Source organism: Mus musculus, chromosome 18, assembly GCF_000001635.26.
Source record: "Mus musculus strain C57BL/6J chromosome 18, GRCm38.p6 C57BL/6J".
Taxonomy (NCBI): Eukaryota; Metazoa; Chordata; class Mammalia; order Rodentia; family Muridae; genus Mus; species Mus musculus.
In genome coordinates, this window is record NC_000084.6 from 37,341,690 (window position 1) to 37,368,143 (window position 26,454).

The following is a 26,454-nucleotide window of genomic DNA, read 5'->3' on the forward strand; positions in this document are numbered from 1 at the left end:
GCTAAAATACCCGGAATCGCTTGTTGCAATACTGAACAAAAGACGCAGGCAAGAGCTTGGCAGACATTACGGAGCTATGAAAGGGTTTGGACAAAGATATACTGGATTAATATAAGATTAACAATGTTAAGATTCCTCCAAAGAAGAAATCAGAGTTCAGCATTTCAAAGCTTTGGAAATTCTAAAGGATTGGTTGCAAGCACTCAATGGGACCTCATGGAGAAGCTGGAGAAAGCTCACCCAAAAAGGCAAGTAATCGCTTTTATTTTTATGATGGTTTTGGTTCAGGTTTGCAGTGAGCCAACAACTCAATACTCTATCTTAGAGGAAACAGAAAGTGGCTCCTTTGTAGCCCACCTGGCCAAGGATCTGGGTCTGGGAGCTAGGGAGCTGGCTGCCAGGTCTGCACGGGTGGTGTCTGATGATTACAAGCAGAGATTGCTGCTGGATCCTGAGACTGGAGATTTGCTTCTGAGGGAGAAAGTAGACCGGGAGGAGGTGTGTAGCACTGTGGATCCCTGTGTGCTGCATTTCCAGGTGACTCTTGAAAAGCCAGTGCAATATTTTCAAGGAGAATTATTGATCCAGGACATAAATGATCATGCTCCAGAATTTCCAGAAGGGGAAATGCTATTGAATATACCAGAAAACAGCCAGCCGGGCACTCTGTTACCACTGAATTTAGCCCAGGACTTGGATGTGGGCAGCAATGGGCTTCAACAATACACAGTCAGCCCCAACTCTCATTTTCATGTCCTCACTCGAAATAATAGCGAGGGCAAGAAATACCCAGAGTTGGTGCAGGACAGAGCCCTGGACAGAGAGGAGCAGGCAGAGCTGAGCTTAACCCTCATAGCTCTGGATGGAGGGTCTCCACCGAGGTCAGGAACAGCTCTGGTTCGAATCCTGATCATGGACATCAATGACAATGCTCCTGAGTTTGTGAACAGCCCCTATGAGGTGCAGGTCCTAGAGAGCAGTCTCCCAGACTCCCCAGTCCTGACTGTCTTCGCACAGGATGCAGATGCTGGCAACTTTGGGAGAGTTTCCTATGGCTTCTTTCAAGCATCAGATGAAATCCAGAGAACGTTCTCAATAAACAAAGTCACAGGAGAAATACAACTGAAAAAGGAATTGGATTTTGAAAAAATTAAATTTTACCATGTGAAAATTGAGGCCACGGATGGGGGAGGGCTTTCTGGGAAAGGCTTGGTAATAGTAGAGGTGTTGGATGTGAACGACAATGCCCCAGAGCTGACCATATCTTCACTGACCAGCTCAGTCCCAGAAAATGCTCCTGAGACGATCATAAGCATCTTCAGAGTTGGAGACAGGGATTCCGGAGAGAATGCAAAGGTGGTTTGTTCTATTCCAGAGAATCTGCCATTCATTCTAAAATCTACCTTCAAGAATTTCTACACTCTGGTGACAGAGAGCCCTCTGGACAGAGAGAGCAGAGCTGAATACAACATTACCATCATGGTCTCCGACCTGGGCACACCCAGGCTCACAACATGGCACACCATAACAGTGCAGGTGTCCGATGTCAACGACAATGCCCCCGCCTTCACCCGAACCTCCTACACCATGTTTGTCCGCGAAAACAACAGTCCTGCCCTGCACATAGGCACCATCAGTGCCACAGATTCAGACTCAGGCTCCAATGCCCACATCACCTACTCGCTGCTGCTGCCCCATGATCCGGAGCTGCCACTCTCCTCGTTAATCTCCATTAATGCTGACAACGGGCAGCTGTTCGCGCTCAGGGCGCTGGACTACGAGGTCCTGCAGGCCTTCGAGTTCCACGTGGGTGCCACAGACCGCGGCTCATCTGCGCTCAGCAGCCAGGCTCTGGTGCGCGTGGTGGTGCTGGATGACAATGACAATGCGCCCTTCGTGCTCTACCCGATGCAGAACGCCTCTGCACCCTGCACAGAGCTGCTGCCCAGGGCGGCAGAGCCTGGATACCTGGTCACCAAGGTGGTGGCAGTGGACCGCGACTCTGGTCAAAATGCCTGGCTGTCATTCCAGCTGCTCAAAGCCACGGAGCCCGGGCTGTTCAGCGTGTGGGCTCACAATGGCGAGGTGCGCACCAGCAGGCTGCTGAGCGAGCGAGATGCGCCCAAGCACAGGCTGCTGATGCTGGTCAAGGATAATGGCGAGCCTCCGCGGTCTGCCAGTGTCACTCTTCATGTGCTGCTGGTGGATGGCTTTTCCCAACCCTACCTCTCTCTGCCTGAGGTGGCGCCCGACCCCACACAGGAAGTTGAGGATGCGCTCACTGTGTACCTGGTTATTGCCTTGGCATCTGTATCTTCTCTCTTCCTCTTGTCTGTGGTGCTTTTCGTGGGGATAAAGTTGTGCAGGAGAGCCAGGGAACCCTCTCTGGGTGGCTGCTCTGTGCCTGAGGAACTCTTTCCTGGCCACATGGTGGATGTCAGTGGCACAGGGACCTTGTCCCACAACTATCAATATGAAGTGTGTCTGACCAGGGACTCTGGGATTGGTGAGTTCAAATTCCTCAAACCCATGATCCCCAACCTGTTGGTTCAAGACGCTGGGAGAGAACTTAATGAAAATCTTCATTGCAGGGATAGCTTTGTATTCAGTTAAGTCAGAGATTCTCAACCTGAGGTTTACAACCTCTTGGGGGTCGAAGGACTCTCTCGCCACGCTCACCTAAGACCCTCAGAAAACTCAGATTCTTATGATACACACAAAACAGTAGCAAATTTTCACTTATGAAGTAGCAGCGAAAGTAATTTCATGGTAGGGAGTTACCACAACACTATGAGCTGTCTTAAAGCAGTCAGCATGAGGGAGGTCGAGAACCAGTGAGCTAAGTGATGTGATTTCCTAAGTGTTGTACAATTCTTTTCTTTTAAGAAATGATCTTGTTTCTATGAAGTTCTCCAGTACTCTATTCTACTTATTAATAGTGCTCACAGTTTCTTTTTTATTGGTATGAAAGTTCTAGCCTTTAGTTGTACTAAGCATAGTTCATGTTTTTTCCTCCACCTATGAATGATTTTGGTGATTAGTACTCTGATAAGCCTAAATAAACTGTCTTTAAATGAAATTCTTAGTGGTCTTATAAGACATTTCACTCATCTGAAAAAAAAAACAAAAACAAAAACAAAAAAAAAACTTGCATTTTTGTTTGTATTTGTAACATCCGCCATTTGGACGCAGTTGCCTCTTTTTAAAGGTAGAGTGTTTAAAATTACTTACGTTGCCTGAATCTTTCTGCATGAATAGAAAGCAGCACTATGTCATGTTCACTACCAGTTTAAGCGCCCTGGTTGTCCAAGTCATAAACTTTAAGGTGTACATGAATGCACACAAAGGTTGTGGCCCTTTTTGTTTGTGAGCATCATGCATGGTAGTGGTTCTGTTTATTGGTTGTGCATGTTCTGGATGTACTATGGTTAGTTTTGGATTTTTATTTGACAAAAATTAAAGAGAATATGTGTAGTTTGTCATCCTGTATATTTAATAAAGCTCTTAAATCGCTGCTTTGACATAATCTCTTTTAATAATTAATCTCTGAATTGGAATTATGTCCTACCTTTCTAAAGGGAAAATTCAGAATTATTGAGGGCATCATATCTTTTTTTTCTTCCTCATGCAAAGAAGTCCAAGCATGGTGGTGGTGGTGGTGGTGGTGGTGGTGGTGGTGGTGTGTGTGTGTGTATATTTTCCAGCGCTTCTCTGGCCTTTCAAATGAGTAAATTCTCTCGAAGTTTGGGTATCTGTTTAGTTCTGTTCATTAGTAGATTTCAAAAACGTTTGCCCTTGCATTATTTGGAGTTTTTGGTTAGAGTAGATCAATCAAGAAAAACCATTTTTGTTGTTACATCATTTTGTTTTGTTGTTCAGTCTATCCTCCAGTTGATTTGAGATAAACTGGTGAACAGTAATGAATATTGTTGTGTTTGTTAATATACTGGAGCAGTAGCACATTGATTGGTTTATTATTGTAGCACTCTACTTTGTTCAATAAGCCCAGTGAATTGATTGATTTCTAGCTCATTACATGTATGTAGATAATACTATATCAAATTTTCTTGAACTTTTGTCAGAAAACGAGCAATTGAAACCCATTCTTTATATTCTACCACTCATTTTAAAATCTTAACTGTTAGTCTACATGAAGTGAAATAGTTTTACTTCAACCCAAATTTCTCCCTTCACCAAAGCTAAGAAACAGTAAAAAGGCAAATTACTGTCAGTTTAAGGTCTTGAAATATAGAGTTATTCATCATTCAGTTTCTTGAAAAGTAATAAATAAACCTGATGATCAGTAAGCCACACATAGAAGACCTGAAAGTGGGAAGGAGTTCTGTCAGAAGAGGGGCTTAGGCAGGAGAGGGGGGTGAGAGAGAGGAGATTTGGGGGTGCGGGAAGCAGCTAACAAGTATCTGGAGAGATAATGACTGATTCTTGGTGCCACTATCGAGTCATTGAATATTTGGAATATTCAGAGAAACCTAATCAGAGTCTGTAAGAAACAAGACACACTTAGGCATATCATAGGAACATTGCTCAACACAAGGTCCAGGGAGAGAGAATATTAAAGCAACTCCATGAAATGATATATTTCTTTTAAAGGAGTATCTGTAAAACTAAGAGCTTATTTAAACTGCAATCGATGGAATCAAAGACAATGTCTTTAAATCTCCCCCTCCCCCCCCCCAAATGTTTTCCAGAGTATGGCCTTCAAAGGTAAAATTTTTGAGCAAAGACTGAGAGAATGAGCTGAGCTACATAGGCACCAAGAGAAAATACTTTTAGTAGAGTTTTAGACAGAAGGAAAACAATCTCAAAAGCCTTTGCAGAGTTGTGTCAAGAAGTACAACGTAACAGTAAAGATTACAAGCAAATAACGACCAGACATTGACTGTGCAAAGTGAGAATGGTGGCTTCTTAAAGTTCAAGAAACCCAATAATGCAAAGGCACAGCAATAGAGAATGAAGGAATAAAAAATGGAGAGAAAGTGTGGAACCTTTTAAAAATGAAAGGAGCTGGACTTGTTGGCACACTCTAGGGAGGCAGAGGCAGGAGGATCACTGATTTGGAGGCCAGTCTGGTCTATGTAGTGACTGTGTCTACATGGCCAGCAGGAACTACATAGTGACGCCTTGTCTCAAAAATGGTTTTCTAAATCAATCATCTAATAATACTATTACTACGTTTTTCTAATCATTAATTCATAGCCACGTTTCTATGATAATTTGTGGTTTGGCGGGGAGCCTTTTAAGATTTTCTCTCTCTTTGAAATACCTTTCTGTTTACACAACTGTAGTACTTATTTCCATATCCTGTTTCAGTAGGCATGCCCATGTGAATATTAAGTCTATTTTTAGTAAAAAATAATTTCCTCTTTGAAATACTGTGTTTTCTTCCATCTCTTTACTATTTTCTTCTGGAAACTTTATTTTCTGAGATTCCTATTCGATTCCCCATGCCCCTTGAATTTACATTTTTATTTCTCTTTATTAAGCCAGCAGATTATCTCTATATATGACATCTCAAGTTACCTCAGGTCTTTTAACCAAAAAGGTATACAAGTACCTAAGAGCTATGTTTATAAATTTTGTTTCGATGATATTTTATTTCTAGCTTTATTGCTTTTAACAAATAAAGATCTCACACTATTTTTACATTTACTATGGGATTGAGTTTCTATATCTCAATTCTTCCTTGGTCCTTTTAAATATAAAGCACTGAAATTACTACATGTTCATAATAGAGAAGTCACACAAACATCTATAAAATGAACACATACAAACTTCTATCAGATGAGTCACACTATCATATATTATATCTACTTTCTGTTTATCTTATGTTTAGTGTTGTGGAATTACTGTTTTTAACCTTGGCTGTTCTCTCCTCTACTTTGCTGGTAAGTATTGGGGCAAAGAGAGAAAAAATGAGGAGAAAATCACTCCTTTCCAATGAATTTTTCATATACAATGTCTGCTTTGACTATCTTTTCCTCTCTTCTTTCTTTACTCTCACTCTTGTTCTTTCTTCTTTCCTGATTCCTCTATTTCTAGCTCACTTGTACTAAAAATGTAGAGTCAAGAAGTATGTTACATTTGTTTGTGTGTTGAGTGTAAGCAGCATATTTGGTAAAAAATAAAATTTGAAGGTGACAGAATCATGTGAACGTGTGGATCACGACTCTCTTTGATTAGACTATCATGTTTGTCACCATACATTGTATTTATTTTGTCTTGCTAATATTTAACAAACAGAATGTCAAAATTTTGTAAGGAAAATATTGTTGCATCTGATAAATGCTGTAAAATGGCATTTAAAATTCAAAAATGAAAAATATAAAATATGACCAATCATATTGATTAGATAATGGTACTATAAAAGTCAATTTAACATGTTGAATTATTACAAATGTTCATTTGAGAACAAAAATAAATGTATAAACTTGTAAGCATAATGAACATAGCAAAAGTCATCTGGATGCCAGTAACTCTGAATAGATTATGACATCCAAACTTCAAAAGGACATTTTAAGAAAGAAATGACAAAACTCTTCTATAGACATACATGAACGTGCCCTTTCTTTTAAAAGGCAGTCAAATTCAGATAAGTGTAAGTGATATATAATGAATTACTACTCCAGTGCGATGCAGTATATGAAGCCATGTATCCATCCAGGTATATATACTCCTTGGTTGGTGGTTTAGTCTCTGGGAGGACTGGGTGGTCAGGCCAGCCTATGTTGTTCTTCCAATGGCGTTGCAATCTCCCTCTGATCCTCCAGTCCTTCTGCCAGCTCCCCCACCAGGTTCCCTGAGCTCAGTCTGATGGTTGGCTCCAAGCATCAACATCTGTATTGGTCAGTTGCTGGCCAGACCTCCCAGGGCACTACCATACCAGGTTCCTGTCATCAAGCACCTCTTGACCACACCAACAGTGTTTGATTTGGTGTCTGCAGACATGATGGATCCCCCGGTGGGGCAGTTCCCAACTGGCCATTCCTTTGGTCTCTGTTCTGGTTTTTTGACCCTATTATTACTTTGGACAGGAACATTTCTGGGTTAAAAACTTTGAGATGGGTGGGTGGCCCTGTCTCTCAACCAGGGGCCTTCCCTATCTAGTGGAGGTAGTCTCTACAAGTTCTATCTCTGCACATTTCAGCTAAAGTCATCTCCATTGGCTCTTGGGAGTGCCATGTTTCCCTGGTGTCTAGGACCCTCCAGTGGCTATCCTCAGTTCCTCATTCCCCCTGCTACATATTTTTGTTTGATTTTCTGACCCTCTGTACCTCTCTCACATCTCCTCCAGTTCCTGATACTGCCCCCCATTTCCTCCCTCTCCTTTCTCCCGCCCAAGTCCCCATCTCCCTCCATCACTCATGATCATCCTGTTCCCCCCTCAATGCAGGACTGAAGCATGTACACCCTGGTGCACTTCCTTCTAAGCTCCATATGGTCTGTGGGTTGTATCATGTACACTATGAGTTTTTGGACTAATATCCACTTATCAGTGAGTTTATACCATGTGTGTTCTTTGGTGTCTTGGTTACCTCATTCAGGATGATACTTTCTAGCTCTATCCATTTGCCTGTGAATTTCATGATGTCATTGTTTTTAATTGCTGAGAAGTCTTCCACTGTGTAAATGTACAACATTTTCTGTATCCATTCTTCTGTTGAGGGTTGTTTACAACTTCTGGCTATTATAAATAAGGAGCACAATATATCCAAACTTATGGGACAAAATGAAAGCAGTAGTAATAGGAAAACTCATAGCCCAGAGTGCCTCCATAAAGAACCTGAACAGAGCATACACTAGTAGCTTAACAACACATCTAAAAGCTCTAGAACAAAAAGAAGCAAATACACCCAAGAGGAGTAGACAGCAGAAAATAATCAAACTCAGGGCTGAAATCAACCAAGTAGAAAGAAAGAGAACTATACAAGGAATCAACAAACCAGGAGCTTGTTCTTTGAGAAAATCAACAAGACAGATAAATCCTTAGCCAGAGTAACCAGAGAGTACAAAGACAGTATCTGAATTAACAAAATTGGGAATGAAAAGGGAGACATAACCACAGAAAGAGAGGAAATTCAGAATTCATATCCTACTACAAAAGTCTATACTCAATAAAACTGGAAAACCTGGATAAAATGGAAGATTTTCTAGACAGATACCAGGTACCTTGTATCTGGATCAGTTAAATCAGGATCAAGTAAATCATCTAAGTGGTCCCATAACACCTAAGGAAATGGAAGCAGTCATTAAAAGTCTCCTAACCAAATAAAAACAGGCAAAACAAAACAAAACAAACAAACAACAACAAACAAACAAACAAAAACAGGACCAGATGGTTTTAGTGCAGAATTCCATTCGACCTTCAATGAAGATATACTACCAATACTTCTCAAACAATTACATATAATAGAAACAGAACAAACACTACCCAATTCTTTCTATGAAGCCATAGTTACCTGGCACCTAAACCACAAAAAGACCCAATAAAGAAAGAGAACTTCAGACCAATTTCCCTTATGAATATTGATGCAAAAATACTCAATAAGATTCTCAAAAACCAAATCCAAGAACACATCAAAATGATCATCCATCACGATCAAGTAAACTTCATCCCAGGGATACAGGGATGGTTCAATGTACAGAAATCCATCAATGTAATCCACTATACAAACAATGTCGAAGAAAAAAAAAACACATGATCATCTCATTAGATGTTGAAAAGGCCTTTGACAAAATACAACACCCATTCATGTTAAAAGTATAGGAGAGATTAGAAATTCAAGGTTCATACTCAAATGTAATAAAATCAATATACAGCAAACCAATAGCTAATCTCAAGCTAGAGAGAAACTCAAACCAATCCCATTAAAATCTGGGACAAGACAAGGCTGCCCACAAACTAACTCTCTCTCTCTCTCTCTCTCTCTCTCTCTCTCTCTCTCTCTCTCTCTCTTTCTTTCTTCAATATAGTACTCAAAGTTCTAGCCAGAGCAATTACACAACAAAAGGAGGTCAAAGGGTTACAAACTGGAAAGGAAGAAGTCAACATATCACTATTTGCAGATGATATTATAGTATACATGAGCAGCACCAAAAATTCTACCAGAGAACTCCTACAGCTGATAATTTGATATCCAGCAAAGTGGCTGGATATAAATTTAACTCTAACAAATCAGTGGCCTTCCTCTACTCAAAGGATAAACCTTCAACAGGTCCAGGCTGAAATTAGGGAAACGACATGCTTCACAATAGTCCCAAATGATATAGAATATCTTGGTGTGACTCTAACCAAGCAAGTGAAAGATCTGTATGACAAGAACTTCAAATCCCTGAAGAAAGAAATCAAAGAAGATTTCAGAAGATTAAAAGATCTCCCATGCTCAAGGACTGGCAGGATTGACATAGTAAAAATGGCCATCTTACCAAAAGCAATCTACAGATTCAATGCAAGCTACAGATTCAATGCAATCCCCATCAAAATCCCAACTCAATTCTTCATAGAATTAGAAAGAGCAATTCTCAAATTCATTTGGAATAACAAAAAACCCAGGAGACTAAAATCTATTCTCAACAATAAAAGAACTTCCAGGAGAAATCACCATCCCTGACCTCAAGCTGGACTATAGAGCAATAGTGATAAACCCTGCATGGTGTTGGTACAGTGACAGGCAGGTAGATCAATGGAATAGAATTGAAGACCCAGAAATGAACTCACACACCAATGGTCATTTGATCTTTGACAAAAAAGCTAAAGCATGCAGTGGGAAAAGACAGCGTTTTCAACAAATGGTGCTGGTTCAACTTACAGTCTTGCATGTAGAAGAATGCAAATTGATCTATTCTTATCTCCTTGTACAAAGCTCAAGTCCAAGTGGATCAAGAACTTCCAAATAAAACAGGTACGCTGAATCTAAGAGAAGAGAAAATGGAAAAGAACCTCGAACACATTGGCACAGGGAAGAATTTCCTGAACAGAACACCAATGGCTCGTGTTCTAAGATCAACCTTTGAGAAATGGGGGCTGATAAAATTGAACAGCTTCTGTAAGACAAAGGACACTGTCAATAGGACAAAACAGCAATATTTTTATTCTTAATGGGTACAGAAAAATTGTAGAACAAGATTCAGTACATATTAACACATAATATATTAGCATATGATTGAATAAGGGAATGTTGAGTATTTTCAAAAATATACAGCAGCCAGATGTGATGGCATATACTTTTAATCTCAGTAGGCAGAGGTGGGTGAATATCTGTTAGTTTGAGAACACAGTGGTCCACACAGGGAGATGCAGACTAGGATAGGCTCCAAAGTGGCACCCTATCTCGGAAAAAAAAACCTGAACAAATACATACATAATACATATCTCTAAAGGCAAATTATTAAAAACTTTCTTCTTGAGGTCAACCATGAGAGAAGGAGTCTCTCCCCAGCTACTACTGTGATTTTATTACCAATCCAAACCACAGGGACCAGCAAAGAAGAAATGAAAGTCATGACCATTAAAGCAGAAGAAATAAAAACTATATTTTAAATGATGCAATTACACGCATAAAAATTATGAAGGCTCTGCAATCAGAAGTGATGGATGAAGTCATGAACAGCAGTAGATGCAAGGTCAACAGTGTGTTTACATTAAGCAAAATGAAAAATTTAAATAGCATTTAAAATTGCTTCCAAATACATAAATACTTAGAAACAAATGCAACAGGAGACTTGTAAGGCAGGAAGTGCAAACATTATTGAGAAAAATATAAAGATCTAAATAAATTGAGGAATATGCAATGGTCATTTTGGAAATGCTCCATGGTTGGAATATTGTTCATCTTTCCAACAATCAGCAGAAATTGTAAAATCTTAAGCAAAACTTCAAAATCTTCTTTGTGAATTTGATGGGCTAAGTATGTATACTATGTATGTCAATACAAAAATGTTGATAAGGAAATATTGACACCAAATAAAAGTGAATATACTATGAAACAGTGTTATATTTGGATGAAAGACTTGATGGCACAGAGTTCATTTAAATTAACTTTTCTGCTCTGCAAAAAATCTCCAAAGAAAATTAAAACAAAGAAACAAACAGACAAACAACAACAAAACAAAGTCACAGACCAGGAGAAAATATTTATGACAGACATGCTTGATAAAAGACAGCTGCCCAAAATATATAAAAACTTTCAAGACTCAACAGTAAGAAAACAGTATCATGTAAAAAGTGTGCCAAAGACCCAAACACTTACCAAACAAGACTCAGAGATAGTAAATAAGTGCACGGGAAGAGACTCCACATCACTGTTGTTAGTGAAATGCAAGTTCAAATAATGAGACACCACTAGACAACCATAAGGTACAATGGCCAGACTCTGGTGTAATGACACCAACTGCTGCCAAGGGCGTAGGGTACCAAGAACCCTCATTCATGGTTCAAAGTGATGGATCAGGGGAAAACGTGTTAATGTTGAAGGTCAGTAAGAAATGTACCACTCTGGAGCTGTGGAGGGGATGGCCCTGAGGAAGGTGGTGCACGGTCCTGCAGGGTTTCTGTGCCTTTACATTTTTTTCTGTGGATTTAAAATTCCTCAAAATTGATCTTTGCAGAAGAAAACTTACCCTGAAGATAATAAAGCCTCTTATAGAGTTATGAGAGGTAAGAGAATACAGTATTACTCGTTATTCAAAGACAAATGGAATCTTAAAGCTTTTTCATGATCCCCTGACTTATGACAATTGTGGCAACTCAGAAACAATGGGGAATGGATTATCTTTTCAGTACAAAAGAATGCAAAGACAGTTGGGGAAATATGGGCCCTAATCTTATGCACTTGATTTTATGTTGAGTATAGCTTTAAATGTTAAAAATAAAGCAAACATTCAAAATACATATGACTTCCTATGACTTTGGGGACACAGGAGGAAAGTTTTACTCAGAAATGGAAAATATTGACAGAACAGACTAAATTAAAGTGAGTAACCTTTGTTTAACAAAGACAATATAATAAAGTTTAAATAGAAGGCATAGATGGAGAAAATTATTTACACTATGCATAAGCAAAGAGTGATATACTAAGAATATAGATTCTTCTGCAAACCAACAAGCTGCTGACAAATGTCTTATAGTAAAAGGTTTAAAGAAATCCTCATGAGAATAAATTTGAATGGTCAATGAACATGTGAAAATTTTTATACTTACATTAATCACCAGGGACGTGCTAATTAAATGCACACTGTGACATCACAGTACCTAGAGTGGTTAAAACTGTAAAGACAGCATCAAATGTTGGTTTGGATCATGGAGCAACAAGAATTCTCAGGCATTGCTGGAATTACTTTTTCACATTGCTGGGAATGGAACTCATATCACTGAATGCACTAGGCAAGCATCTACAATTGACTCACTATATATCCCACTCAGGCCCTGAGCTTGTGATAATTGTTGTGTCTTAACAGAGATGGGACTACAGGGGTGAACCACCAGGGGCAGGTCAGTACATCATCTATATTTGAAAACTATTTCACAGTGCTTGCTAAGGTTAAATGCATTTTCACACTTTGACTCACAGTAAACAATTCTTATTTATATGGAAGTGTAAAAGATTTTTTGTAGGAGTAGTATTCAAAATTCAAAGTGTTAGCACACACCTTTAATCCCAGTACTCCTAGGTAGACGCAGGCGGATCTCTGGAAGTTCAAGTTCAGTCTGGTCTATATCGAGAGTTTCAGGACAGCCAGGGTTGTGAAGAGAGACCATGTCTCAAAAACTCTAAACCTGGAAAGCTCCAATGTTCCTCATATGGAGTATATGCAAAAAAATAAAAATAACACAAGTATATGAAGGAATGATACAAGACAACGGAAACAGAATACCGTAGACGAAACTTACCCAAGAAAGCTAGCAAAGGAAAATACTATAACAGAGAAATATGCTACTGGTTTTTACTTACTTCACAAAAATTCTAAGAAAGGCAAAAAATATTGTATGTTAATAAAAGACGACATAGTTCCTAGGAAGAGATTTAAAACTAGTGAATAGCAAGGAGAACATGTTTGTTTAGGTACAAGCTATTTATTCATCTAGATTCTGCTTACTGAATTATAGTACCTTGGTGACTCGTGCTGTATACTTAAGACTGGTGCCCTTCGTAGATATTTACGACAGAATTTATGTATTCGAAAGTCTTTCTTCAAAACTAATATGCCATATTGTTCGTTTAAAAAATTACCTTTCACTGAAAATTAGCTCAGCAAATGTTGCAATTTCCAGTTGCTAGAAACTTGACATACAATGTAAAAGATACTTCACTGTAGGGCTGGAACTGAGAGCAAAGTGGATTGCAACGCTAGAGTAGTACACACGGTGGCGCTGCAGTCTAAGGATTTGTATAACAAGGGGCTCCCAGGATGCCCAGGACGCCATTCCTGGGAATCAGAAGGGAGACATTTACTTAAGATATTGGGAGAAAGAACTACTAAAAGCAACTATTTCACCAAAACATCTGTGTGATTGAAACCGACAAGATTTAGAAGAAGCAGAGCCCCCTGGATAACTTCTAAACAATGGAGACAGCGCTAACAAAAACGCCAGAGAAAAGGCAAGTCATTTTCCTTGCTATATTGTTGCTTTTGTGGGAGGCTAGTTCTGAGGCAATTAGCTATTCCATGCCAGAAGAAACGGAGAGTGGCTACTTGGTGGCTAACCTGGCACAAGATCTGGGGCTCAGGGTTGGGGAACTGACCACTAGAGGGGCACGAATCCATCACAATGGTAACAAAGAGCTCTTGCAGCTTGATGCAGAGAGAGGGAATTTGCTCCTGAAGGAAAAACCAGATCGCGAAGCACTGTGTGGGGCGACAGAACCCTGTGTGCTGCACTTCCAGATCATACTAGAAAACCCTGTGCAGTTCTTTCAAACAGACTTGCAGTTCACAGATATAAACGACCATTTCCCAGAGTTCCCTGACACAGAAATGCTCCTAAAAATTCAAGAAATTGCCCAGCCAGGGACTGTGTTTCCTCTGAAGGCAGCTCAGGACCCTGACATAGGGAGCAACGCTGTTCAGAACTACACAGTCAGTCCCAACCTCCATTTCCATGTCGTTACTCTCAGTCGCTCAGATGACAGGAAATACCCAGAGCTGGTGCTGGACAGAGCCCTGGACAGGGAGGAGCAGCCTGAACTCACTTTAATCCTCACTGCTCTGGATGGCGGAGCTCCACCCAAGTCTGGGACAACCACTGTTCGGATTGAAGTCGTGGACATCAATGATAATGCCCCCCAGTTCTTACAGTCACTCTATGCGGTGGAGGTCCCTGAGAACAGTCCCCTCAATGCCTTAGTTGTCACTGTCTCTGCCAGGGATTTAGATGCTGGGATACATGGCAATGTAGCCTACTCTCTGTTTCAAGGCGGGGGAGGTCCTCAGCCATTTGTAATAGATGAAATCACAGGAGAAATTCGACTTAAAGGGGCATTGGATTTTGAAGCAACTTCATACTATACCATGGAAATTGTAGCCACAGACAGTGGTGGTCTTTCAGGAAAATGCACTGTAGCTATCCAGGTGTTGGATGTGAACGACAATGCCCCTAAACTCACCATATCTTCGCTCACTAGTTCCATCCCAGAAAATGCTCCGGAGGCTGTAGTTGCTGTTTTCAGTGTCTCTGACCCAGATTCGGGGGACAATGGAAGGATGGTGTGTTCAATTCAGAACGGACTTCCATTTCTTTTAAAACCCACATTCAAGAACTTTTACACCTTAGTCACGGAGAGACCCCTGGATAGAGAGAGCAACGCTGAGTACAACATCACAATCACGGTCTCTGACCTGGGCACACCCAGGCTCACAACCCAGCACACCATAACAGTGCAAGTGTCCGACATCAACGATAATGCTCCTGCCTTCACTCAAACCTCTTACACCTTGTTTGTTCACGAGAACAACAGCCCTGCCCTGCACATAGGCACCATCAGCGCCACAGACTCAGACTCTGGCTCCAATGGCCTTATTATCTACTCGTTGCTGCCGCCCCATGACCAGCAGCTGGGCCTTGCCTCGCTGATCTCCATCAACTCAGACAACGGGCAGCTGTTTGCGCTCAGGGCGCTGGACTACGAGGCCCTGCAGGCCTTCGAGTTCCACGTGGGCGCCACAGACAGAGGCTCGCCCGCGCTCAGCTCAGAGGCTCTGGTGCGCGTAGTGGTGCTGGATGACAATGACAATGCGCCCTTCGTGCTCTACCCACTGCAAAACGCTTCTGCGCCCTGCACTGAGCTGCTGCCCAGGGCTGCGGAGCCTGGCTACCTGATCACCAAGGTGGTGGCAGTGGACCGCGACTCTGGCCAGAATGCCTGGCTGTCATTCCAGCTGCTCAAGGCCACAGAGCCCGGGCTGTTCAGCGTGTGGGCGCACAATGGCGAAGTGCGCACCACCAGGCTGCTGAGCGAGCGAGATGCACCCAAGCACAGGCTGCTGCTGCTGGTCAAGGACAATGGAGAGCCTCTGCGCTCTGCTAGTGTCATGCTGCAGGTGCTAGTGGTGGATGGCTTCTCTCAGCCCTACCTGCCTCTGCCAGAGGTGGCGCTCAACCCCACACAGGAAGAAGACATGCTCACTCTCTATCTGGTTATTGCCTTGGCTTCTGTGTCTTCACTTTTCCTCTTGTCTGTGCTGCTGTTTGTGGGGGTGAAGTTGTGCAAGAAGGCCAGGGAGGCTTCTCTGGCTGACTGCTCTATTCCTGAGGGACACTTTCCTAGCCACTTGGTGGATGTCAGTGGTGCGGGGACCTTATCCCAGAGTTACCATTATGAGGTCTGTCTGACTGAGGACTCTGGGACCTCAGATTTCAAGTTCATGAACCCCATTATTCCTAGTAGTCTCCTTCAGGACTCTTAGCTAACCGCAGTGTCAGGAAGACCTACAATTCTATAACAGAATCCAAATGAGTGTCTTGGTTAACATTTTTCTTTTTGCATTCAATAATCTTTCCTTGCGACAATATATTTCTATGTTGATTTTAGCTTCTTATTTTATCAAGTCAATCTTAATGTATCATTTTCTTACACTAATTCAAGAGAGGAATAAGTAACTTTTTTGTGTTTCTACGGTCATCTGAAATATTGTTCTTAGGAATAATTTTTTGTCTGGTTTATAACTATATTTTGAAATCTACCCCCTTCAAATTGTATCATGTTGAGGCTATGCATATATCTATCTAGGTAGTATTCGCTGATTTTCGCTTTCATTGCTGTGCATTAACTGTGCAAAGTACAGCGTTTATTGTGACATTTCCAGAGATAGTGTACATACCACACCATGATAACATTCTCCTAATTACCACCTTCTGTAATCCCACTGCTTCCTCCCCATCAGTCTCCTAAAAGCCCCTCTTTGCTTTCATGGGCTTCTTGTGTTAGAGTGCAATAATTGAGCCTAGATGATCTGAAGTTTCATTTATTCCTGAAAATGCTAATTTTATTTTTCTTGATGCCTGAGTAAAGCAATCTCATGTGCATGTGTGTGTTTTGCTTGCCCACACGTCTACTACATATAATGGTAAAGCAGCTTTGATCAAGTGTGAACGTAAGATACAGTCACCGGTCATATTTTACATCTTTTGTACACAAACTGGCATGCCACTTGATTTGTTTCATTTACTGATTATTACAATTACTATTTTAAGACTTTGTTTGCTTGTATACGAGCCTAAATTGCTACTGCAATGTACCAGAAATGACATCCCTTGACTTAAGCCATTGTAGGTCTCCGAGCATGCTTTCATTTTGCATGAGCAGACATTTAGGGAGGCATGTGTTTGGATGATAAGTTCATTTGTAAATCCTGGATGTAAATAAAGCACATTAAACTTTCAGTGGAATATGCAAGTGAATGGCTTTGGGTGTTTTAGTCTTTTATTATTAACACTTACTTGCCATAAATAGGGTGACTTAGGGCAATTATTTTTGTTGCTTCCTGTTTTAGTCAGGGTTTCTATTCCTGCACAAACATCATGACCAAGAAGCAAGTAGGGGAGGAAAGGATTTATTTGGCTTACACTCCCATACTGCTGTTCATCACCAAGGAAGTCAGAACTGGAATTCAAGCAGGTCAGGAAGCAGGACCTGATGCAGAGGCCATGGAGGGATGTTTCTTACTGAATTGCTTCCCCTGGCTTGCTCAGCCTCCTCTCTTATAGAACCAAGACTACCAGCCCAGAGATGGTCCCACCCACAAGGGGCCTTTCCCCCTTGATCACTAATTGAGAAAATGCCTGACAGTTGTATCTCATGGAGGCATTTCCTCAACTGAAGCTCCTTTCTCTGTGATAACTCCAGCTGTGTCAAGTTGACACAAAACTAGCCAATACACTTCCTAACAATAGGTTCCTTTCTTCCTATTTCAATGTGTTGTGATATACTAATTTGGGGGGATGAAAACCGTCAATCCACAGCAATATTTTACCTACAACATTGTAATTAAATGGTGTGCAAATATAGAAATTTATATTGGAGAAAAACAATAACATCAGGGAAGTTTAAATTTTCTACAACTAAAAATAACGTGTGCGATCAGACAATACCACAGAATATGGCTATTTTGTGTTAAATTAAAAAAATGACTTTCATATAATAAACCATCAAACCATTATTCCTTGGTAAGTTTTATTTAAAATTCATTTTCATATTTTATTACTCAGATGTATCTATTAGAATTTGAATGCTTTGTTTAAAAGAAAAATAATTGAACTTATCAAAATTTGAAAATTTTTGGAAGCTCTAGAAAGACAAGAATTTAATGTTGGATATGTTCTTAATCATCAACCAGTGTAGTTGCATTGCTATAACCACACTTAAGTGCTTACAGGAGCAGAGGAACTACTTCTAATGCAGAAAGCTCCCCGGTACCAAAAATTTTATGTAAATGGCAATTAAAAGCATGAATTCAAAATAATCAGAAAAACATCCTTCCAAAGTTCAGCCTAAACACTTTGTGTGAAACTCTTAATTAGAATTTCATCATTTTATACTTATTCTCATTTTCTGGGAAATTATGTAATTCATATAGGACAATTATTTTTAAGAGGCACTATACCATATAATATCAGTCTAAAGTTGAAAGGCCTAAATGCTGATGATATGATCCATTTACATCTTCTTTTTGATGTTTGTAGAATATGATTTCAATGTTTTCAACTGTTGGTATTTAACCAACAGAATACTTATTTTAAGATATACTTCTTTGTTATGTCTCCCTTTTCATTTCTGATTTTAATTTGGATACTGTCTCTGTGACCTCTGGTTAGTCTGGCTAAAGGTTTATCTATCCTGTTGATTTTCTCAAAGATCCAGCTCCTGGTGTTGTTTATTCTTTGTATGGTACTTTTTGTTTCTATTTGATTGATTGCAGCCCCAAGTTGGATTATTTCCTGCTGTCTACTCCTTCTGGGTGTACCTACATCCTTTTGTTCTAAAGTCTTTAGGTATACTGTCAAGCTGTTAGTGTAAGCTCTATTCAGTTTCTTTTTGGAGGCATTTAGAGCTATGAGATTTCCTCTAACCCCTGATTTCATTGTGGTCCATAAGTTTTGGTCATTTTCATTAAATTATAAAAAGCCTTTAATTTCTTTCTTTACTTCTTCCTTGACCATGCTAGCATTGAGTAGGGCATTGTTCAGCTTCCGTGTATATGTGTGCTTTCCATTGCTTTTGTTGGTATTCAAGACCAGCCTCAATTCCTGGTGATCTGATAGGATGCATGGGATTATCTCAGTGTTCTTGTATCTGTTGAAGCCTGCTTTGCAACCAATTATATGGTCAATTTTGGAGAAGGTACCATGAGCTGCTGAGAAGAAGGTACACTCTCTTGCTTAAGGATGAAGTATTCCACAAATATCTGATAGGTCCATTTGGTTCATAACTTCTCCTAGTATAACTGTTTCTCTGTTCAGTTTCTGTTTCCATGATCTGTCCATTGATGAGAGTGGGGGTTGAAGTCTCCCACTATTATTGCGTGGAATACGATGTGTGCTTTGAACTTTAATAAAGCTTCTGTTATGAACGTGGGTGCCCTTGCATTTGGAGCATAGATGTTCAGAATTGAGAGATCATCTTGGTAGACTTTTCCTTTGACCAGTATGAAATCTCCTTCCTTATCTTTTTTGATAACTTTTGGTTGAAAGTTGATTTTATTCGACATGAGAATGACTACTCCAACTTCTCTCCAAATGGGACCATTTTCTTGGAAAATTGTATTCCAAAATTTTATTCTGAGGTAGTGTTTGCCTTTGGCACTGAGGTGTGTTTCTTGTATGCAGCAAAATGCTGGGTCCTTTTTACATATCCAGTCTGCTAGTCTATGTCTTTGCTGGGGGAATTGAGTCCATTGATATTAAGAGATTTTAAGGAAATGGTACTTCCTGTTATTTTTGTTGTTAGAGGTGGAATCATGTTTGTGTGGTTATCTTCTCTTGGATTTGTTGAAAGATTACCTTCTTGCTTTTTTGAGGGTGTAGTTTCCCTCCTTATGTTGGTGTTTTCCATCTATTATGCTTTGTAGGGTTGGATTTATGGAAAGATATTGTGTAAATTTGGTTTTGTCATGGAATATCTTGATTTCCCCATCGATGGTAGTTGAGAGTTTTACTGGGTATACTAACCTGGGCTGGCATGTGTGTTCTCTTAGGGTCTGTATGACATCTGCCCAGGATCTTCTAGCTTTCATAGTCTCTGGTGAGAAGTCTGATATAATTCTGGTAGGCCTGCCTTTATATGTTACTTGATCTTTTTCCCTTACTGCTTTTAACATTTTCTTTGTTTTGTTTATTTGATGTTTTGATTATTATGTGATATGAGGAATTTCTTTTCTGGTCCAGTCTATTTGGAGTTCTATAGGCTTCTTGTATTTTCATGGGCATCTCTTTCTTTAGGTTAGGGAAGTTTTCTTCTATAATTTTGTTGAGGATATTTACTAGCCCTTTAAGTTGGGAATCTTCACTCTCTTCTATACCTATTATCCTTAAGTTTTGTCTTATTGTGTCCTAGAGTTCCTGGATGTTTGGGGTTAGGAGCTTTTTGCTTTTTGCATTTTCTTTGACTGTTGTGTGAATGTTTTCAATGGTATCTTCTGCACCTGAGATTCTCACTTTTATCTCTTGCATTCTGTTCATGATGCTTGCATCTATGACTCCTGATCTCTTTCCTAGGTTTTCTAACTCAGGGTTGTCTCCTTTTGTGATTTCTATATTGTTTCTAGTTCCATTTTTAGATCATGGATGGTTTTGTTCACTTCCTTCACCTCGTTGATTGTGTTTTCCTGTAATCCTTTAAGGATTTTTTCTCTTTCCTGTTTAAGGGATTCTAACTGTTTACCTGTATTCTCCTGTATTTCTTTAAGGAAGTTATTTATGACCCTCTTAAAGTCCTCTATCACCATCATGAGAAGTGATGTTAGATCTGAATCTTGCTTCTCCAGTGTGATGGTGTATCCAGTCCTTGCTATGGTGGGAGAATTGGGTTCTGATGATGCCAAGTAACCTTGGTTTCTGTTGCTTATGTTCTTGTTTAATAAAGATTTTTATTAGATATTTTCTTCATTTACATTTCAAATGCTATCCCCCAAATCCCCCTATAACCTCCCCACTCCCTGCTGCCCAACCAACCCACTCCCTATTCCTGTCCCTGGCATTCCCCTATACTGGGGCATATGGTCTTCAAAAGACCAAGGGCCTTTCATCCCATTGATGGCTGACTAGGCCATCCTCTGCTACATATTGTTGCTATGTTCTTAAGCTTGCCTCCCGCCTTCTGATTATCTCTAGTGCTACCTGCCCTCAGTATATCTGACTGGGGCCTGTCCTTCCTGTGAGCTTGGTTGTGTTAGAACTCCTCAGAGTTCAGCTGTCTCTGTGATCTCAAGATCCTGGGTGTGTCAGAGCTACTGGAAGACAAGCTGCCTCTTGGATTCTGAGGTCCTGGTGTTGTGAGTTCAGCTGTCTATGGGATCCTAGGATCCTGGCATCCTGTGGTTTGGGGCATGTTAAAGCACCTGGGAGTGGAGCTTTCTCTGGGCATTGTAGAACTGAGTTCGTGTCCAAGGTCTGCTCAATCCATTTGCATCTTGAAGACTAAAGTGATATGCTATCAGTAGTATGTGTTCCGTGCTAATGTGCATTTGAAAGTGTGTGTGTGTGTGTGTGTGTGTGTGTGTGTGTGTGTGTGTGTGTGTAAAACCTGGGGCCTATGGTGTACACACTCCAGATCCTATTAGTAATTTTATTTTTGGATGGGCTAATTTACTTGTTGTTTAAAAAAATGGGCAGAAAATGTTCAAGTCAAAGAGATAATCTGAACTCAATTTGAAGAGAAAGAACAATCTGTCCCTGAGGTCTGGGATCATGGCTCTACTACCATGCCTGGTTCCTAAGACCTCTTTATATGGATATTTTATTAAATGCATGAGTTAAGGGAGGTACTATATGTACACCATTAACTATCATTGCATTTGGGGCATTTACAAGCTGCAAGTCTACTGTCAATAAAAGAAATGACTTTGTCTTTCAATTCTCTAGTGATAAGGTCACTACTGCACATGTTGGTATTTCTGATATTTCAATGTTTGAAGAAGAAATGAAATTAAGTAAAAATTTGAATCTCCTCACTACTAAATAACTTCAGCAGACTTTGTAAAGCCCGAAAATGTTTTCTTTTTATTCATAGTTGAGTTGTTGAATAATTAAGTTGAAATATTTAGGAAATGAATACATTCTCTTGAAAATTAAAGATTTAATTCAAAATTGTCTACACTGCAAATTTCAAAAGATCTATCCATATCCAGAAAAAAAAAACAAGAATTTAATTTTGTTAGAGTACCTCCAATCACTATGGAGTCCGTTTGCCTGAAAACATAGAGAACTATAAAATGGAAACTTAATTTCTAATTAAGTTACATAGCAAGTTTTTTGTGTCTTTGATTTTAGTTATTGGAGAGACATTTTTGCTTATACAGTTAATTCTAAGGAATCTATATTTAAAGTCTTGGTCCCTAACTAGTGTTTCCTCTGCCCCTTTGGTTATCCTTTACATCATTAAAATTAAATGAAAATTTCAAGATAGAAATTCAGTCATTCATTTTCAAAACATAATTCTATATAGTCTATACTACCCTAATTTTTCTATAAAAACATCAATACATAAAATTTAATTATTTTCTCAAAAACTCACAATCTAATTTTAGTTTTTATTGGTTATTTTATTTACATTTCAAATGTTATCATCCTTCCCAGTTTCTCCTCCACACACCTCACTTTCCCTCCCCGTTCTCCTCCCCCTGTTTCTATGAGAGTGGTCCCCCTTACCCACCCACCTCCACCTCAGTGCCCTAGTGTTGGGAGCCGCCCCCACATTCGCCGTCACAAGATGGCGCTGACATCCTGTGTTCTAAGTGGTAAACAAATAATCTGCGCATGTGCCAAGGGTATTTTACGACTACTTGTACTCTGCCTTTCCCGTGAACGTCAGCTCGGCCATGGGCTGCAGCCAATCAGGGAGTGATGCGTCCTAGGCGAAATATAACTCTCCTAAATAGGAAAGGGGTTTCGGTTTCATTATAGGGGTGGCTTTCGCTTTTGGGGCTGGGGGTTTGCGCTCCTAGCTCCTGAAGATGTAAGCAATAAAGTTTTGCCGCAGAAGATTCTGGTCTGTTGTGTTCTTCCTGGCCGGGCATGAGAACGCTATTAAGAATTGGTGCTGAAATCCGGGACGAGAAAAAATCCGGGACGAAAAAATACAAGAAAACTCGGGACCGGCGCAAGGAAGATCCCTCATTCCAGAACCAGAACTGCGGGTCGCGGTAATAAAGGTTCCCGTAAAGCAGACTGTTAAGAAGGATTCAACTGCATGAATTCAGAACTTTTCAGCTGGGGGAACAGAGTACCAGTGAGTACAGCTTTACAAGGTACGCCTGGCCTTGAACTTTCTAAGGAAATTCAAGACAGTCTATCAGAAGTAAAGTGGAAAATGGCTTTGCAAGGTATGTTTGGCCTTGAATTTTTTCTAGTGTTAGGAGCCCTTTTGTTCCTTTTCACATGTTATCAGGTGATTAAGATAGGGCTGAAAATTCTGGATGAAATTCAGGGCAATCTATCAGAAGTAAAGCGGGGAGAGAGAGTAGGAGCAAAGGGAAAATATGGTACACAAAATAAGTATACAGGCCTTTCCACGGGTCTTGAACCCGAGGAAAAGTTTAGGTCAGGTAAGAATACCTGGGGAGAGATTAGAAGGAAGGAAAAGAAAAAAGAAAAGAAAAAAGATCGATTAGCGGAGGTCTCTAGGAGATACTCGTCACTAGAGGAGCTCAGGAAGCCAGCTCTTAGTAGCTCTGAAGCAGATGAAGAATTCTCCTCTGAGGAAACAGACTGGGAGGAAGAAGCAGCCCATTACCAGCCAGCTAATTGGTCAAGAAAAAAGCCAAAAGCGGCTGGCGAAAGCCAGCGTACTGTTCAACCTCCGGGCAGTCGGTTTCAAGGTCCGCCCTATGCGGAGCCCCCGCCCTGCGTAGTGCGTCAGCAATGCGCAGAGAGACAATGCGCAGAGAGGCAATGCGCAGAGAGGCAATGCGCAGAGAGGCAATGCGCAGAGAGGCAGTGCGCAGAGAGGCAGTGCGCAGAGAGGCAGTGCGCAGAGAGGCAGTGCGCAGAGAGGCAGTGCGCAGACTCATTCATTCCCAGAGAGGAACAAAGGAAAATACAACAGGCATTTCCGGTCTTTGAAGGAGCCGAGGGTGGGCGTGTCCACGCTCCGGTAGAATACTTACAAATTAAAGAACTTGCCGAGTCGGTCCGTAAATACGGAACCAATGCTAATTTTACCTTGGTGCAGTTAGACAGGCTCGCCGGCATGGCACTAACTCCTGCTGACTGGCAAACGATTGTAAAAGCCGCTCTCCCTAGTATGGGCAAATATATGGAATGGAGAGCGCTTTGGCACGAGGCTGCACAAGCGCAGGCCCGAGCAAACGCAGCTGCTTTGACTCCAGAGCAGAGAGATTGGACTTTTGACTTGTTAACGGGTCAGGGAGCTTATTCTGCTGATCAGACAAACTACCATTGGGGAGCTTATGCCCAAATTTCCTCCACGGCTATTAGGGCCTGGAAGGCGCTCTCCCGAGCAGGTGAAGCCACTGGGCAGTTAACAAAGATAATCCAGGGACCTCAGGAGTCCTTCTCAGATTTTGTGGCCAGAATGACAGAGGCAGCAGAGCGTATTTTTGGAGAGTCAGAGCAAGCTGCGCCTCTGGTAGAACAGCTCATCTATGAGCAAGCCACAAAGGAGTGCCGAGCGGCCATAGCCCCAAGAAAGAACAAAGGCTTACAAGACTGGCTCAGGGTTTGTCGAGAGCTTGGGGGACCTCTCAGCAATGCAGGTTTAGCGGCTGCCATCCTTCAATCCCAAAACCGCTCCATGGGCAGAAATAATCAGAGGACATGTTTTAACTGCGGAAAGCCTGGGCATTTTAAGAAAGATTGCAGAGCTCCAGATAAACAGGGAGGGACTCTCACTCTTTGCTCTAAGTGTGGCAAGGGTTATCATAGAGCCGACCAGTGTCGCTCTGTGAGGGATATAAAGGGCAGAATCCTTCCCCCACCTGATAGTCAATCAGCTTATGTGCCAAAAAACGGGTCATCGGGCCCTTGGTCCCAGGGCCCTCAAAGATATGGGAACCAGTTTGTCAGGACCCAGGAAGCAGTCAGAGAGGCGACCCAGGAAGACCCACAAGGGTGGACCTGCGTGCCGCCTCCGACTTCCTATTAATGCCTCAAATGAGTATTCAGCCGGTGCCAGTGGAGCCTATACCATCCTTGCCCCCGGGAACCATGGGCCTTATTCTCGGCCGGGGTTCACTCACCTTACAGGGCTTAGTAGTCCACCCTGGAGTTATGGATTGTCAACATTCCCCTGAAATACAGGTCCTGTGCTCAAGCCCTAAAGGCGTTTTTTCTATTAGTAAAGGAGATAGGATAGCTCAGCTGCTGCTCCTCCCTGATAATACCAGGGAGAAATTTGCAGGACCTGAGATAAAGAAAATGGGCTCCTCAGGAAATGATTCTGCCTATTTGGTTGTATCTTTGAATGATAGACCTAAGCTCCGCCTTAAGATCAACGGAAAAGAGTTTGAAGGCATCCTTGATACCGGAGCAGATAAAAGTATAATTTCTACACATTGGTGGCCCAAAGCATGGCCCACCACAGAGTCATCTCATTCATTACAGGGCCTAGGTTATCAATCATGTCCCACTATAAGCTCCATTGCCTTGACGTGGGAATCCTCTGAAGGGCAGCAAGGGAAATTCATACCTTATGTGCTCCCACTCCCGGTTAACCTCTGGGGAAGGGATATTATGCAGCATTTGGGCCTTATTTTGTCCAGTGAAAACGCCCCATCGGGAGGGTATTCAGCTAAAGCAAAAAATATCATGGCAAAGATGGGTTATAAAGAAGGAAAAGGGTTAGGACATCAAGAACAGGGAAGGATAGAGCCCATCTCACCTAATGGAAACCAAGACAGACAGGGTCTGGGTTTTCCTTAGTGGCCATTGGGGCAGCACGACCCATACCATGGAAAACAGGGGACCCAGTGTGGGTTCCTCAATGGCCCCTATCCTCTGAAAAACTAGAAGCTGTGATTCAACTGGTAGAGGAACAATTAAAACTAGGCCATATTGAACCCTCTACCTCACCTTGGAATACTCCAATTTTTGTAATTAAGAAAAAGTCAGGAAAGTGGAGACTGCTCCATGACCTCAGAGCCATTAATGAGCAAATGAACTTATTTGGCCCAGTACAGAGGGGTCTCCCTGTACTTTCCGCCTTACCACGTGGCTGGAATTTAATTATTATAGATATTAAAGATTGTTTCTTTTCTATACCTTTGTGTCCAAGGGATAGGCCCAGATTTGCCTTTACCATCCCCTCTATTAATCACATGGAACCTGATAAGAGGTATCAATGGAAGGTCTTACCACAGGGAATGTCCAATAGTCCTACTATGTGTCAACTTTATGTGCAAGAAGCTCTTTTGCCAGTGAGGGAACAATTCCCCTCTTTAATTTTGCTCCTTTACATGGATGACATCCTCCTGTGCCATAAAGACCTTACCATGCTACAAAAGGCATATCCTTTTCTACTTAAAACTTTAAGTCAGTGGGGTTTACAGATAGCCACAGAAAAGGTCCAAATTTCTGATACAGGACAATTCTTGGGCTCTGTGGTGTCCCCAGATAAGATTGTGCCCCAAAAGGTAGAGATAAGAAGAGATCACCTCCATACCTTAAATGATTTTCAAAAGCTGTTGGGAGATATTAATTGGCTCAGACCTTTTTTAAAGATTCCTTCCGCTGAGTTAAGGCCTTTGTTTGGTATTTTAGAAGGAGAT

At 41.1% G+C, this 26,454-nt stretch overlaps 5 protein-coding genes across 5 annotated transcripts in view; all 5 read left to right on the forward strand.

Moving 5' to 3' along the window:
- Positions 1-26,454, forward strand: part of Gm37013 (predicted gene, 37013) — an 889,226-nt gene that overhangs the window by 389,042 nt on the left and 473,730 nt on the right. The window lies entirely within an intron of this gene.
- The window catches only part of Gm38666 (predicted gene, 38666), an 874,243-nt gene that overhangs the window by 374,059 nt on the left and 473,730 nt on the right, over positions 1-26,454 (forward strand). The gene's annotated exons all lie outside the window — the stretch shown is intronic.
- Gm38667 (predicted gene, 38667) overlaps positions 1-26,454 on the forward strand; it is an 868,072-nt gene that overhangs the window by 367,888 nt on the left and 473,730 nt on the right. The window lies entirely within an intron of this gene.
- Pcdhb7 (protocadherin beta 7) lies at positions 13-3,518 on the forward strand. The gene has a single exon (NM_053132.3). The coding sequence runs from the start codon at positions 124-126 to the stop codon at positions 2,611-2,613; it is 2,490 nt and encodes an 829-aa protein (NP_444362.3). The 5' UTR covers positions 13-123; the 3' UTR covers positions 2,614-3,518.
- On the forward strand, positions 13,582-15,921 carry Pcdhb8 (protocadherin beta 8). The gene has a single exon (NM_053133.1). The coding sequence runs from the start codon at positions 13,582-13,584 to the stop codon at positions 15,919-15,921; it is 2,340 nt and encodes a 779-aa protein (NP_444363.1).